The sequence below is a fragment of the Caretta caretta genome, chromosome 4 (genome assembly GCF_965140235.1).
Source record: "Caretta caretta isolate rCarCar2 chromosome 4, rCarCar1.hap1, whole genome shotgun sequence".
Taxonomy (NCBI): Eukaryota; Metazoa; Chordata; order Testudines; family Cheloniidae; genus Caretta; species Caretta caretta.
Genome location: NC_134209.1, coordinates 39,687,658 through 39,704,399, shown reverse-complemented (window position 1 = coordinate 39,704,399; position 16,742 = coordinate 39,687,658). Strand labels below are relative to the sequence as shown.

The 16,742-nt window shown below is 40.8% G+C and overlaps 1 protein-coding gene across 2 annotated transcripts in view; it reads left to right on the top strand.

Moving 5' to 3' along the window:
- Positions 1 to 15,497, top strand: part of LOC125635345 (sodium/hydrogen exchanger 9B2) — a 31,351-nt gene extending 15,854 nt beyond the window's left edge. For both annotated transcript variants that reach the window (XM_075127550.1, XM_048846941.2), the window contains exons 8-12: positions 2,669 to 2,775; positions 3,909 to 4,058; positions 5,161 to 5,269; positions 6,017 to 6,153; positions 8,833 to 15,497. In XM_075127550.1, the coding sequence (XP_074983651.1) occupies positions 2,669 to 2,775; positions 3,909 to 4,058; positions 5,161 to 5,269; positions 6,017 to 6,153; positions 8,833 to 9,075 (746 nt within the window). In that variant the 3' untranslated portion in view covers positions 9,076 to 15,497. The remainder of the gene's footprint in view (positions 1 to 2,668; positions 2,776 to 3,908; positions 4,059 to 5,160; positions 5,270 to 6,016; positions 6,154 to 8,832) is intronic.
- Positions 15,498 to 16,742: the final 1,245 nt, after the last annotated feature.

The following is a 16,742-nucleotide window of genomic DNA, read 5'->3' as shown; positions in this document are numbered from 1 at the left end:
TCTAGGGTACAGATGTGGGGACCTGCATGAAAAACCTCCTAAGCTTATCTTTACCAGCTTAGGTCAAAACTTCCCCAAGGTACAAAATATTACACCCGTTATCCTTGGAATGGCCGCTACCACCACCAAACTAATGCTGGTTACTGGGGAAGAGCTGTTTGGACGCGTCTTTCCCCCCAAAATACTTCCCAAAACCTTGCACCCCACTTCCTGGACAAGGTTTGGTAAAAAGCCTCACCAATTTGCCTAGGTGACTACAGACCCAGACCCTTGGATCTTAAGAACAATGAACAATCCTCCCAACACTTGCACCCCCCCTTTCCTGGGAAATGTTGGATAAAAAGCCTCACCAATTTGCATAGGTGACCACAGACCCAAACCCTTGGATCTGAGAACAATGAAAAAGCATTCAGTTTTTACAAGAAGACTTTTAATAAAAAATAGAAGTAAATAGAAATAAAGAAATCCCCCCTGTAAAATCAGGATGGTAGATATCTTACAGGGTAATTAGATTCAAAAACATAGAGAACCCCTCTAGGCAAAACCTTAAGTTACAAAAAAGATATACAGACAGAAATAGTTATTCTATTCAGCACAATTCTTTTCTCAGCCATTTAAAGAAATCATAATCTAACACATACCTAGCTAGATTACTTACTAAAAGTTCTAAGCCTCCATTCCTGTTCTGTCCCTGGCCAAGACGACTACAGACAGACACAAACCCCTTTGTTTCTCTCCCTCCTCCCAGCTTTTGAAAGTATCTTGTCTCCTCATTGGTCATTTTGGTCAGGTGCCAGCGAGGTTACCTTTAGCTTCTTAACCCTTTACAGGTGAGAGGAGCTTTCCCCTGGCCAGGAGGGATTTCAAAGGGGTTTACCCTTCCCTTTATATTTATGACACCATCTCATCCCTATAAGGATTGTGTACGTTTCCCTTTCTCCCTGTTGCTCATCCCATGAGAAAACCTGTTAACCAGGCCACTGTCATAAATCAGGTTGTCTCTTAAGGTTTATCTTCACTAGTAAATAAGGCAGAGTTAGAGCACAAACCTGAAGTCATGTTTTAGGGCTGTGAATTAGGAGTGGGATTTTCCGAGTACTCGGCATTAGCCTAATTCTGCTCCCATCAAGGTCAGTGGTAGAACTCTCACTTCAATGGGAGCAGAGTTAAGTCAGCACTAAGCGCTTTTGATGAACCCAATTTGGGTGCTTTATAAACTGAACTAATTTTTGAATGCATCTCTAAGTGGCAGCCTGTTTAAGTGGCAACAAGAATAGTGACTTGTTCAAGTGAGGAGGTTTAGCGGTGAAGGGGAAACATAAGCCAACATTAAGGTCTGGTCTACACTACAGAGTTAAATTGATGTAAGGCAGCTTACATCTACCTAACTATGCAAGTGCTTACACTTAAATATTGCTCCTGCCGACGTAAGTGTCACACTATGCCAACTTAATAACTCTATCTCCATGAGTGGCATAGCGTCAAAGTCGAGGTAGATAAATCTATATAGTGGCCATGTAGACGCTGTGTTACTTACGTTGACTGTTACTGGCTTTCAGGAGCTGTCCCACAATGCCCCTGAAAGTACAATTGATACCAGGTGAGGACGTGCACCACCGACACAAGGAGCAAAGTGTAGAGACGCACAAGTGATGTAATTACTGTGGCGGCTGTATGCCGATGTAAGTTAGGTTGACTTAATTTTGTAGTGTAGACATGGCCTAAGAAATACTATATCATCAATATTTGTAGCTAGAAATCAACAAATGGCTGATCTGGTGAAAGTGTTTGCAAATCAAATATTTTAGTAATTTTGTGTTTCAAAAAGTAACTTAACTTTCTTAGGACATGCATGTGACTTCCATACTGTGTAGGTGAAATTCTTCCCTGCCCAAAAAAACCCTACAAGGTGAAAATGTCTCTAAATCTTCCCAGTATGAACTCAGAGCTCCAGATACCATCCATCGTGGGGAAGCGTTTACAGCCACACATAGGAGGCAGAATATGTCATATAGAAATAATATGGTATCCAAGGGTTCATGGGGACATCATGTCAGATTGTGGGGCACCTGTGAGAAGACCTGGCGTGTCAGTGCTGATCCTCTTCTGTGCCTTCCCCTGACAGCACTGCTCACTCAGAAGCCATGCTGCCAATGATTCTCTCCATTCAGATTGCACGTGAATCTCTTTCTTAGAAAGCAGAAGGGAAAATCAATGTCGTCGTGAGCACTGTTAATTCCCACACTGATTTCCTCCAAGGGGCCTGAGGGAGGCCTCCCATGTTCAGCTCTGCCCCTACCTTGGGGTTGATCTACCCCCACAGAAAAGACCAAAGTCTCAACCATATGCAGATGAATATCTGCAATCTTGCAGAGAGAGCATGCGGTTCAGCATACTTCCATCCCCATGCATAGCATGTGAGCCCTTGAATTCTTGTTCCTTTTCTCGCCTCTGTGCAGAAGAGCAGAAGCTCTCACCATATAGTTTAAAACTACAACATTACCGTGAATCTGGGGGCTACGCTAATCCCCTTATTTCTTGTCCAACATTTTGGTTGCTTCTTTCTGTATTTTTTCTTGAAGAAGGGATGGTGACTAGTGGGTGGTATCAGAGGGGTTGTGCATAAATACTTGTGTCTAAGCCCTCTTCTCTTACTGTTCACGAACAGGTTCCACGCTTTACAATGTCCTCCGAGGGGTCCTGGAGGTTGCAGTTGGCATAGTAGCTGGTGGGCTTCTAGGAGTATTTATTCAATATTTTCCAAGTAATGATCAGGTAAAAAAACCCAAAAACTTTTCTGAAAAGATAGCACCTAAGGTATCTCGCTAAGAGTAGAGACTGGTTAGCAGGAGAACTATACAATCCATTTCCTAACTCTAAATGGGTATGGATATGACTTCATAGAGAATGGAATGTGTCTAGCACCAACGGTTGTGAATCCTGTGAATTTTTATTATTTGTTATAATGGATTACTTGTTTGCTGTTAGGGTAATGATGTGTGATTTCATAATCCTCCAGTGTTCTGGGAGTTTAGACCCTTAGACCTCACTGGGAGTTTTCACGCTCAGCAGGAATAGAACCTGGCCCCGATTTCAGCCAATAATGTGAACATCAATTAGATTGATGTGCTTCACATATGTACAAGAGAACATTCCTTTTTATGTGAGTTGCTTGCAATGGGCACAATATGCTGAACTAAGAGCAAAGTGACAATGATAGTGCTGAGTTTCCTGGGTTTAACTGGTTTCTTATACTCTTAATAATATTTTAACATTCAAGAGTATTGTGTATTTGTTTCCTTCAATAAAAATTAAGATTACATTATTTTAAAATACATAAGACCTCTGTAGTTGGCTCTAAGATTAAGTAGACAGAAATTTGTTTACAGTTTGCATAATGCCTTTGGACTAGAGGAATATGAGATTATAAAATAGCCCAAAAGATATTGGGTAACATCCTTGCCCCATTGAAGTCAATGGCAAAACGCCCATTGACTCACCTGGAGCCAGGATTTCATCCTTTGTCTCTTGATTATTGACATGAAGAACACATTACGGAAACAACCAGATGATTAAATGCTGCTAACTCAGTGGTTGCCATTAAGTAAGATTGTTTGTATAGAACTTCATGTTTAGAATCCTATGGTACAAAAACCCTTTGCACACACAGATTTCTGATGGATAGAACAAAGGAAATATTGAACATCTGAAATTAAAGTTCCATAGGAATAGAAGTAAAAAAGAAAATAAACAAACAAAACATCCTCATAGCTTACATCATTCCTGGAAGCTCTGGTTCCTCCATCTTGGTGCGGTTTCTTATTGTTGTTTTAATGAATCTAAGTAAGCTTTTTTCCAATCTTTTTAAATAAAAATGTACTTTTGTTTATTCCTTTCCCTGGTTCTAGGCATCTCTTGTATGGAAGAGAGCATACTTTGTGTTGGGCCTGTCCATGTTTGCTGTTTTTGGCAGCCTGTACTTTGGTTTCCCAGGATCAGGAGGACTCTGCACACTGGTCTTGGCCTTCATTGCAGGCATGGGATGGTCCAGTGAAAAGGTGAATATTTAGATACCATGCCTCATGGCCAGCTGAAGTCACTTTAAATACACAGGGTCAGATTGTGATCTTGGATGTCTGGAGGGTGTTGACCAGAACCTCTTAAGGGCAGGAGTAAGGTCACCTGGCTATAAGGCAATGCCCATGCTCATGTGAGAGAAGCTAGAATCAACTTATTAGTGCATGGTGGATATATTTCTTAAAGAGCGCTTCCCTTTATTTCAGTCATTTAAAAAGAGTTTTATTAAATAAAGTATTTCTGCAGATTGGTGCCTAACAAATGTGGTTGCGTTTGCCACTAGTCAGTATGCATAGGATAATAATGGAGAACACCTGTAAAACCCTTCAGCTATCACTGTGGAATGTTTAAATGGACACACTGGCAAAGACATTAGGCGTAAACGCTGATGTGCCTTAATAGTGATCCCATCTGGCAGTTTTTATCTTCAGCATCTCGGGGCTATGTAGTTTGAAAGTGATTTATATATGTGCATGTAAGTTTAGATGCAGTTATATGAGACATAATACACAGAGAGAAAAGCTCGCTGAGATACAAGATCTTCTCTGGCTGTGTTGAAGAAACAAGTCTCTGGAAATGTAAAGATATAAGGAAACAGGGACTTGGTGTTTCTTCCTGCAGATGCACAATATCCTGCTAATAGTACAATATGTACTGTCGTGAGTGAAACATCAAATTAATTTCCAGTACAGAGTCTTTTCCCTGTTCCTCTAGCTGCAAAACCCTTCTTTGTATAAGAAAGCACATGGCAAAGGGCTGAGCAGTACAAACACACTTTCGCTCCCTCTGTTTAGTAAAAGGAAGGTAATTGCTAGAATTATGACTTGTACAGGCATAGTGCAATTTTGCTTTACCAAAATAATTTTGCCTTCAAATCATAATGGGCTATGTCTGCATCTTGGCAACCCCATTGCATAATTTTTTTTTCCTTTTTAAAAATATTAATTTTGCAATACAATGCAGACAAAAATGGACACAGAACAATATCTCAGTCAATCTCATTTTATTTTGTGATGAAATCAAATGTTGAGGCCACAAGGTCCAATTTTTGTAACTTTACAGATTGCACCCCTTTCCTTATAGGTGGCTGTGGAAGAAATTGTTGCAGTCGCATGGGACATCTTTCAACCCTTTCTCTTTGGTTTAATTGGAGCAGAAATATCCGTTTTGTCTCTCAGGCCTGAAACTGTCGGTAAGACTACTCGGAAGACAAATAGTTTTGACTAGAGTTTTTGCTAGCTATCCTGCCAAAGGAATCACTACAAAACAGCTTGTAGTGACTATTGGCCTACAGGTTATGGCATAGCTATACAAGTTTGTTTCCTTTGTTTTACCTGCCCTAGACATACTGCAGCAAATCCTCTTGTGAGCATCTTACTTCTATAGCAAATAGAGTTTGCCAGTGGTGGGTTGCTCAAGTCCTGCCTACATCTCCTCAAGTTCTGAATAAAGTCTGAGTTTTCCAGTCAATACTGCAGAGTTAATTCTAAGCAAAGTACTACATTATGGGGAAATCTGAAGCTCCTTACCCCAGCAAAACACTTGACTTCTGTGATAGTTTTGCCTGAGAGAGGAGTGCCAGATTGGGCCCTGTATGCTGAAAACATCATTTTCACAAATGCACACTCGCATCGCAAGTGGTTTTAAGTGACAATGGCTCTTTCAAGATAACGTCTTGCATTATCTGCTGCATTGGTCCTTGTTGTCTGAAGTATATCCTCCACACTTTAAGACACCACATTATTACTGATTCACTAAAAATCTAGCTTTATAAAATACCTCTAAACATACGGTATTGGGTCATTTCTAATAGTCTGTACCTTGTTTTTCTAATTTTAAAAAAATTGACACAGAAATGTTGTTAATCAGCAATTTTAAAAGCTCGTTCTTCCTCAAATATGCCCGCCATTTCAAGAAGTTCTTTTTCTCTCTGCTGTAGGGCTTTGTGTTGCCACACTGGGTATTGCCTTAATAGTACGAATCATTGCCACATTCCTGATGGTGTCTTTTGCTGGCTTTAACTTCAAGGAGAAAATATTTGTCTCATTGGCATGGATCCCCAAAGCGACTGTCCAGGTAGAGTATGCAAGAGGAGGAATGACAGGATCATAGAAGACACTGTGGCTGATTCTTCTCTCTCACCCGTTTTAAACCAGTCAAAATTCATTGACCACAGTAGACTTATTACTGATTTGTGCGGGTGTAAGTGAGAGAAGGGTTAGGACCATTAACTGATCTGTGTGGGACTCTGACATAATGAATTCTGGGTTTCCGTACTGAAATGGGCAGGGGAGTTGCAACACAATACTTGGGTGCATGCTGCTGTTCACGCCCCTGTGGTTCAAGCTCCAGGGCAGTGTAGACATAGCTTAAGTTTCCTCTCCAGTATCCTGTGGCTCCCTTCCCAGGCTGGCAACAGAGTTTTCAGTCTCTCTACATACTGTTAGAGCAGAACATCACTTTCTTGTCAATAGGACAGAGGCCACAAGTTGGCTCAGAAATTCCACTTGTGTTCTTCAGCTTCATTTTGGAGAGGCAGCATGACCAAGTGGTTAAAACTGGGGACTACTTGCAGTCAAGCTTTGCCAAGGTCTTACTCTGTGACCTTGGGCAAATCACTAAACTTCTCTGTGCCTCACTTTCCCCATCTGTAAAATACTTACCTGCATCACATGGATACTGGGCCAAAGCTAAGAAGGGTAAATACCTCCTACAAGATGCCATAATTCCCACTGAAATCAATTGAGGGTCCTCAAGTCCTGCTGAAGTCTTGCATCTTGTGATGTTCTGCAAGATCAAGTTCAGTCAGAGGCTATCCTCATTAAGTGCTTTCAGGCCTATCAAAGGAATGGCTAAATAGAAGGTTATGTATTATTTGCATTTTATGTTTGGAAAGTGCTTATGTGATCCTCCAGGGCAGACACCTATATAAGTATAACACATTAAATAAATGTACATTTCACAGTTTAGACACAACGGCAAGGGCTTTTTACTACTTGAAATTTCAAGTGCGTGGACGTAGGGTCGCTGCTGTATGTCTTTGTAAAATGCATGAGGAGCCCTATTATCCATTGGGGAATCTCGTGTAGGAGCAGAGGGGTTATTTGAACTTGATATTTGACACTTGTGTGACCACTGCTGGGATACTGTGCCCAGTTCTGGTGCCTACAACTCAAGAAGGATATTGGTTAATTGGAGAAGGTGTTCCAGTACTGCCACACAGGTCCTGCACTCCTGTCCTCTCATGCCACTGATTCTGGTTTCAGTGACCTGATCACTTGCAAACAGAAATGAATAAACAGACCAGAAAGAAAACATATTGGCAGACTAGATAGGTGGACATTTTAAAAAAAGAAACTGATTACAGTGAGTAGAAATCCCCTTTGACAATCTAGGAGATGGAGAGAGATGGCAAAGTAAGGTGAATGGTGGTTGTTTCAACCCTTTCTGTCTCCTTCATCCTCTAGGCATTTTCTGTGTCTTTCATTCTGCCATCCTATAGCTTGTTTCCTAGTTGAGCAGAGACACATGGTACCTCAGCAGTCAGGACTAGATTCCTCTGAGTGCTGCTTTTCCAACCCTTGCTTTCCTTCATCTGCCCTTTAAAAGTGAAAGTACGTAGTGACATCATTTGAGCAGCAGAAAAGCTAGGCTAAATATGCATCTGACCCTGAACTTGGACTTCACTGTAGCTTTCTAAGCAGCCAGGAAGCAAACTATTAAACAAGGGAATGCACCTCTCCTTCCATCCCTTCCAGAGAGGTTTGGTTGTCATGAGGAAAGTCTAACCATCTATAAAGCTTACTGTGGGTGGTAAAACAAACTGTTTTACAGCAGAGGCCCTAGGCTGAAAAGCATATAACTGTAAAAAGCATGTGTGTCCAATATCAGTTTGGACCCAAAATAAATGTCCGGAGCCTCAATTTCAGTTCAAGTGTAATAGGCCTATCTTGCATAATGTGGTTAATTAGTTGGGGCTGAAGTGTTTTCCAGGTGCTTTGTATACGGCTGTACCTGTTTAAAACCTACTCTGTGACAGTCCACCATTGAAGCTGGCAGCTGTGATCCTCAGGAGATGCCATGGCTGACAGTCCCAAGGTGAAGTTTCCAGGGGCTGAGGGCAAAGCTGTCTCTTTGGAAGGCCCTGGCCTCTGGGACCTGCAATCCCCAGAGATGAGACAAGCCTGAGTTTTGCACCTTTTAAGGCCTATTCCAAGAGTCATGACCAAAAATCTTAAAAATTACTAGTGATTCTGGGTGCCCAAGTTAAAGTACAAATCAAGCCCCTTAAAAGGGTTGAATTGGGCATCAAAAATGGTAGCGCCCAGAAGTCACTAGTCATTTTTGAAAATGTAGGCTTAATTAGGCCTTCCCTCATAATGGAGTAACATGAGGCTCAGCAATGTTCTTCATGGAAGACAATCACCAAGGGCAAACCCTCTTGAAAAGGCAGCTTAAAGTAGAACAAAGAATGAAGGCCATTCTTATGATGTAACCCTTAACCTTGTATATGGTGCTTAAATCTTATGGTGTTGGAAGTGTTAGAAATGTAAATAGATGACAGTTATTTTGAGTAAAAAGCAGACATCCCCCTGACAGTGAGAATGTATGCAAGCTAACAATGCAATGGATGTGCGCATGTGCACTCACAGAGAACTGCAAGTGTAGGATTAGACCCTTCATTTACCTCTTTAAATGCAAATGTTGTTGTTCCATTTCAGTGTTTTCTTTAACAACATTTTTCTTTCTCTGTAGGCAGCGATAGGTTCCCTTGCCTTAGATACAGCCAGAGGTCATCAGGATGAACAGCTGGAAAAGTATGGAATGGATGTGTTAACAGTGGCATTCTTGGCAATCCTGATCACAGCTCCAATTGGAGCGCTGGTTATTGGCCTGGCAGGGCCCAGACTTCTGCAGAAGGCTCAGATAAGCAGTTGTGAAGAGGAGGAAGGTGTTGGAGGAGGAGGAGGAGAAGAAGAGATCCCTGGGCCCGCATAGGAAAGAAACGGTGGATAGTATATTGGTCTCACAGCTGCTGCTACTAGTTACTTAGTAAACACAACGTCTGTATTGTTCGGAAAGAAACTGAAATAGGTAACAATCAGTTACTGGTCCTAAAACAGCAGCCCCCATGTTCTGCAAAACATTTTAAACTGTTGATAGAGCCTTATGAGGAAAGATGACAAGAAATAAATGTACACAGTATGTAGGCTGCCTAGATGATGACTGATGGGATAGGAAAATTGGTCTTTGGTTAGTTGATGAGCGTGGGTGTAAACACCACAGAAGAAGAACTTTTCAAGGTGTACAAGTGGAAGTAATGAGATGAAATTTGAACAGAAGAAAATTTAGAGTGAACGTCAGGAATAACTTTCTCATGTTGAGATTAGAGATTGGGGAAGGATGTAAGAGCCCCATCCCTGGAGCCACTTAAAGTTTGACAGGAACATGCACCTGACAACTGGTGGACAGTGCATGGAACAATCCTGCACCTAAGACGGAGATTGTCAACCTTGTCCCATCTGGAACCCCAAAACCTGTGTTTTCGTGCTGTGATCCACCCAAGTCTCTTGCAGTCCTTCGTAGCTGCAGAGAATTGTGTGATTCAGTCATAGCAAGAAACTGCAGGAGCATTTGGGTGGTGAGTGGGTGCACTGGGGATTGGGGTAGTGCTTGTGGGAGTTCCTTGCTGGAAGGCTGAGTTTGGAGCTGGCATGGGGGTTGACTGGAGGGGTTGTTTAGGGTTGGGATGGCTCCTACTAGGGATGTTTCATTTTCTGCTCCCTCCTGCACACACACAACTCAGTCCAGACACTCGAGCGAACCTGGCCAAAGAGGTGGCTCAGCAGGGATGATGCCTAGGGGATGGAGCAGCCTCACGCTCCCTGGGGGCAGGACCCGGGGTAGGGAGGCTGCTGTGGAGCCTGGAAATCACTTCCCCCCCCACACACCACTCCAGAGCTTAGCTGAGGGGTGGAGAGGCTTCCTTGTGTCAGTGCTGTGCCGGGCTTTGGCACATGCAGGGCTTGGCTCCTCCTGGCTAGCGCCCCGGGCTGGAGGGTCTTGGGCTTTCCATGACTGCCATGGCAAGTGCAACTATGGAAAGAAAAAGAGTGACCTAGAGAAGCATTGCATGGAGCAATAGAGAGGAGCCAGATCCATCAGCGTGACGCTCAGAAGCCTGAACAGACCAGCACAAGACCAAAATGAACGGTGGAAGCTGGTGGATGCCCTGCACACCAGAGGAAAAAGGAGAAGAAAGAAATATTTGCATGTATCTCTCCCTCCCACACAGTTTTTACAAGCGAGGTATATACTTATCAAGGTTTGTTAGCATGGGGTGATGTGGATCTTAATAGAAAGGCAGGTTCCATATGGATTAGAAGTGCAGTAATACCTGGAAATGTACATCTTGATTGATTCTCCTTCAGAAATATCTCACCAGGGGAGCAAAAGGCTTACACGTGGGGTTTTTTCCTTAATTTTGCTTAATACAAACACTAGGCTTCTTACTGTTGCGTCAGTCTTTCCCACACATTCAATACAATCTCATTCAGATCTGATTTCCAAAATAACCTGTTACAAATTGTATCTTTCCTCCCCACTTCTCAAGCTGGAAGCAAGCCTCCAACAACCACTCCTTTCTAATCAAGGTCAAAATCTGCTCCTTCCATTGGACCTGCCACCAGCCTTACGCCCTCAATCAGGTGTGTGGTATTGCCTGCTGCAGTGAAACAGTGCCTGAGGTTCTGTTCTCAGTGCCCCTTTTCCCAGCAGAACTTCAGAGTGGTTGATGAACATACCTCTGACTGGAGTAGGGAGAGCTGCTCCCCTACTCCAGTCAGAGGTATGGAGTCCTTAAAGCATCTTTCAGGAAGAGAGCATCCTATATTATTTTTTAATTGAGGGAGCACTGGATTTGAACTCCACATTGGTGTTCAGCTGCCTGCTTTTACTAACAATACTGAATTGTTTTTATAGTACTGTATACTCTTGATGTACCCAGAGATTTTGGGCTCCCCTTAATATTGGTAGGGGTTTAATCAATTTTATGTCCAGCGCTTATGTTGTTAACACTAAGTTTAAAAAGGAAAAAAATCTTTTCTTTAAAAACAAAACAAAAAAAGATATAGCATTGTGTGTGCGTACATGTATGTGTGGGTGTGATATACTCAAACACAACAAAAAACTTCAGTAAAATCCTGTTAAGGTTGCTAGAGTGCGCATAACATAAATACAACCATAAAAAAGCCAGAAAACTTAATCAAGTTTTCATTTAAACTATGTAGTCTACAGTTTCAATTCACCACCTCCATATGACCTCGTAACACTTTCCTCTTCTCTTTTGCACAAAATGTGTGACCTTTAACTCTGACCACATTTGAAATTATTAGAAATTCATGTTTTCTAACTGTTTGGAATGATGAATTGGTGCTGTGCTTTTTAGTAGATGGGTAGCGTCTTTGCTGTGGATTTGTAGTTGATGGCTATGTTTGTGTGTGTGTCTGTTTTTTTAAATAGCAGTAGTTTTAATAATTGTTTATCACATTTGGAAGTTGTTTGTAGGTGTATTATTTAGTGATTGAAATTAGGAAATTTGGTGGTTTTTCCTGTAGTTCATGTCTGTGCTTGGAGTTAAGGTTGTACGTCTTACAGGGAAGTGGAGAGAGAAAAATCAACTTAATATTTAACTTTAAAAGATATGTAGCAAATAGAATTGTTCTTACTCAAAGGGTTAGTGTGCCAAATTTGGAGAATTAATGTAATTAAGAAATAGTCCTTAAGCTTTAAGTGCAAATCACGACTATAGAATCAGTACTGAAGTCTCTAATATGCACATCACCTGTGTGGAGATGTCTGTGATAAACTGCAGAGCCATCTGATAAATTGCATTTATCTCCTGCAGCTTTGACAAACCTCACTGCACTTTAATTTATCTCTCTTTAGGGGGACCCACTTCCAACCTTCTGAATATCTGAGCAGCTACATTCAGCCCCAATATTGTCTATTTAAAAAAATAAAATAAAAATAAACTGCCAGCTAAATGTTTCCTCCTCCTCAAAGAAAAAAAGTTAGTTTTTCCTAAAACTAAACTGACCCATGATGGCTGTATTAAATCCTGGACCAGTGACAGGTATACAAATATGACCTTGCAAAACTGGAGTTTAAAACGTTGTCATGGGGGAGGGGAGGAAGAGACTACCTGCTTTCCAAAGGGGATATAACCTTTGTTTCTAGCCCTAGTAAGATATTCGGATATTTGGACCTCGAAGTCATGATTTTTTTTTAAAATATGGCAAAAGGCTATTTAGGATATTTCTTAAGATAGTTGTTAAATGTAGGAGTTATAATTTCACTTTCCCTCTTCTTTAGGATGTGTCACAAGTTATCTAGATTGTTTATCCATTTAACTGCTGCATCATTGAGGGCAACAAGGTGTTGCAGTCAGTCCACTTTCCAGTCTTCTGATTGTGCACTCCTTCACCATATGTCTGATCATCTGCATTGCTGCCCCGCAGTCACACTGTGAAGAGTGGGCTAAGCAAAAATTTCTAAACCATGTCAGCCCCTTGGCCATTCCAGTCAGGAGTGCATTAAACCTAGTCCAGTATCTGCATCTGTGGCTAAAAACAGGTAGATATATGTGAGGGCTTCTGTCAGCATGCCTGACTCTCTATCTCAGAGTTGTTGCCACTCTGCAAGGACGTAGCTGTTGGCCCTGATATGCTGCTGGTCATCTGAGACTGGCATTGGGCTGGCAGCAGTGGACATGAGAGTATGAACTGCTGCTGCAAAACCATGTCACAAAGTCAGTCATGGCGCGTTGTGGAGGGACATGTCTCTGCCTTCTTGTGGCATTCCCCAGGAGTAGTGTCAAGTGAAATGAAAGGAGATAAAAGGTGGAACATAGGCTCATGTTCTAAGCATGCACTTTCCCTCTGACTCCTGTATAACTGGACTCATGGTAACTAATGCCCCCATTCAGCAAAGCACTTAAGTGCATGCTTAATTTTAGTATGTGCTTACGTGCTTTGCTGAATAGAATTGGCCTCAAGCACAGGCTAAAACTATAGGTTTTTACCAACAAAGGGATTAATGAAATAATTCCAATAATAGTTTTTAAAATCCTTTCAATATTTCTACAGTAGTTTCACATTTACAGAGTACATAATGCTGTGATGTGGTATCAAGGTTTTATTGACATTGCTGGAGTTATTTGCATAACTCACTCATTGCTCAGCCACTTGTAATGCATGCAAGCTTAGGTCAGTAAAGCCTTTTACAACATACCGTGGCATCTTGTGTTCCCTGTAAACAAAATTAATGCGCAATTAAAAGAAAATACAATGGAGTTTTATGATGCAAACTTCTTATATGAAAGTGTAAAAGCAACATTTGCGGGTAAAATTATAGAAGCCGAATAAGAAAACCCCTAAAACTGATGTTTTGACAGCGTGGTGTGCTCTTGATATTCTGCAGTGGGTGATATGTGTTCCAGGCTACCTTAGGACAGAACACAGGAAAACAGCGATCAGCTATGTGGACTTCTGGCATTTACAAAGCTCTGTAGTTGTGGCGGTGATATCAATATAAGGAATTACTTGTCCTTTTTTTTTTTTTTTCTGTCAGATTGATAGCTTTTGGGGGTGACTGATGCAAGAAACAGATTATGAAGCATACAACTTATTTTAAAAAATTTATAAAGTTTTAAACATTTTTACCAAAGAAGCACAAGTCATTTTTATAACCTTTGTATTTTTTTTAAATATTTAAAGATATCACATGCTATGCCACTACATTATTTAGAATTAAAAGCATTTTGCTAATAATAACCCATTTTAATTTTACTATGAGGATTATTTTATTTAGTCCATTTGTAAGGTATCTAAGCTCAGTAGAAGAGAATGCAAACAATGTTCAAATATGACAACTGTAATAATGGACAGAGCTAACCACCTAATATTCTAGCAGGAAATCGGAAAGGTGGCTTTTCCTATCTTTGCATTAAGGTGTCAGATTTGATCTATTACTTCTGATCCTCATCCCGCTCCCATTGACTTCAGGGGTCCAAGATCAGTTCCCTTGTGAAGATAACTTGGACAGTCTTTATATGTGTGCCCTTATGTGTGGTAGACTTAAAGAATGTATAACTCATGTTTGTAGTTACGCATGCTAAAATAAGAATATCCTAGTCTCGTGCTTGGGGATGCAAACTGTTTGTCAAAGGGTCAAGAAGGATTTTTCCTCCAACCCCCATCTGCCCAGAAACAGCATTTTATGGTCTGCATTGCCTGCAGCTGAAGAGCCCACTACTGGTCCCTGCAAGAGGCAGAATCAGGTACAGGAACAGATGGATCTGGGTAGATGGCAACACCAATGGTTCTAATTTAAAAAATGTCTTGAAGAAATAGAACAAAGCTGGAGTTGTAGAGATCTAGCTGCAACAAACTAAAAAGCACAAGAGGTGTAATGTGGGCAGTGCTACTGTTGTCCCCTTCAATACAGGCTTCCTGAGCCTGCTGATGCATTTGATACCATTAGCCTTCATGTTGCACTGGTGCATTTATATTTCAACCTCCAGGTGGTGATAGGTTGAAACAGAAAGCCCTCTGTTAACTTGATACACTAATGTGAAATCATTCCTGGTTTAGGTTTTTCAACAATGACGCTTTCACACCAAAACTGTCTAAAGACTATCTTCAAATATTGTGGACTTTCTTTATTTTAGATTTGGTTCTGCAAATGCATAGCCAAATGACATGTTTGCATGTTCAGGAATACATGCAAGCATGTATACTTTTGATTTGAAGGTCTCTTCTCTAACAAGCTTGATCCAAAACTCACTGAAGCCTACCTATTGATTTCAGTGGGATTTGAACCAGGGCAGATGAGGCAGCTTTAACTTCACCAGTCTCTTGCATTTCAAAATCCATTAAGATTTATGGATGTCATGTCTCCTCAGAGCTTAAATTTATAAGTATCTTGCTGAATTAAAATGGCAACAGAAGCAGCCAGAAAAGGAAGTAGAAAAGAAATGACTGACTACTGCTTTCATATGCACTGACTGCATGTGTTCCAGGTGCAATACTCAATAAAGCTTCGTGCTGATGGAAGCAGCAAAGTGGTGGCTTGTCAAATACTTCTGTCTTGCTCTGTCTTTATAAAGAAAAATCAAGACAAACAGTTCATACGTGTTCAGCGGGCAGACTTGTAACTGGTTTAAATATCAAAGATACTTCAGCAACCTCAACTGACAGCGAAGAGGCAAAAGTACTTTGTCATGTATTTAAGTTATTTTAATGTGTGATTGCATTAGGTGCATGTTGTTTGCTACTCCTTCAGGTGAGCCTTTTGAGAGAAAACCAACAGATCTTGTAGCTCACAAAAGCTTATGCTCAAATAAACTGGTTAGTCTCTGAGGTGCCACAAGTACTCCTTTTCTTTTTATGAATACAGACTAACACGACTGCTACTCTGAAACCAGATTTTTGGCAAATAACTAACTTTGTGCTTCTTGCACTTTACCCCGATCTTCATTACAAAGATGCATACAATGTACTTCTCACAAATAAGTAAATCAAACTACTTGAATGCAAAAGTTTTGAGTTACTAGATAAAAGCTGAAATTACAAATGGACTTGTATAACTTAACCAGCCTCTTTTGATAGCTTGTGGATTTTAAGGGTGGAAAACACCATTTAAACAACACAGGCCATGAATTTCACCCAGTAATTCTTCGATCAAGCCCAATAATTTAGATGTCTCTCTAAAAGCGATAGTCTAGTTCAAGCCCAATCTTAATTTAAAGATTTCAGTTCAAATTATTTTATTACTTTTATATAATAATTCTCCACTATTGACGCAATAGTAATTTTTAACTGAGTAGCTGGGCAATACACATAGTAATCTTAAGGCTCCTCTACACTAGAAATATCTTAAGTTCTAACTACACCGTACTCTGACACAATTTGATCTTGCCTTTATCAGGACAAGACCAAACTATATTCTGGAAAAGTATTAAAACCTTACAGTAGGTCTGTACTCCAGTTCCATTACATGGTTTGGTAGACCAAGTATGTTAACACAATAGCGTCCTGACATTTTATAAACACTGTCCTATAAAATGCCATATATTCTACTACAGCCAGGCCCTTTTAGCACCTCACACTAAATCAAGAAATGCAACCTGTTATAGACAGGGCCTAAGCTTACATTAGAAACATTGGAAAAAATGTCCACTGTTAGAGAAGCTGTAGTGTAGATAAGCTGCTGTCTAAATGCAGTATTTCTCAGGACTGTGTTGACATGAGATTGAGGATGGTATTGGCAGTCAGCAGGGGATTCCAAGATTACTAGCACTGGTTCAGCTAAATTGTTGTTAATGGTGAAAAAAAATCACTAGTATAAAGGGGGCCTTAAGGTCTAACTCTACAGAATGCAGATTGTGGCACTGTCATCTGTTAAATTAGGCTTTGAAAACTGACCTATAGTGCCTTTCACTGAAGGATCAAAACTTTTGATAAGCATTGTTGGCTAAGTAAGAATTGAAGACTGATAAATGAAACTGTGGCACAGGGAGGTTGTGACTTATCCTAGGTGGCCGTGTGATGGAGTAGTAAAGACAGGAATAAAGATCACACCTTGAATCCAGTTCTGTGATTTAA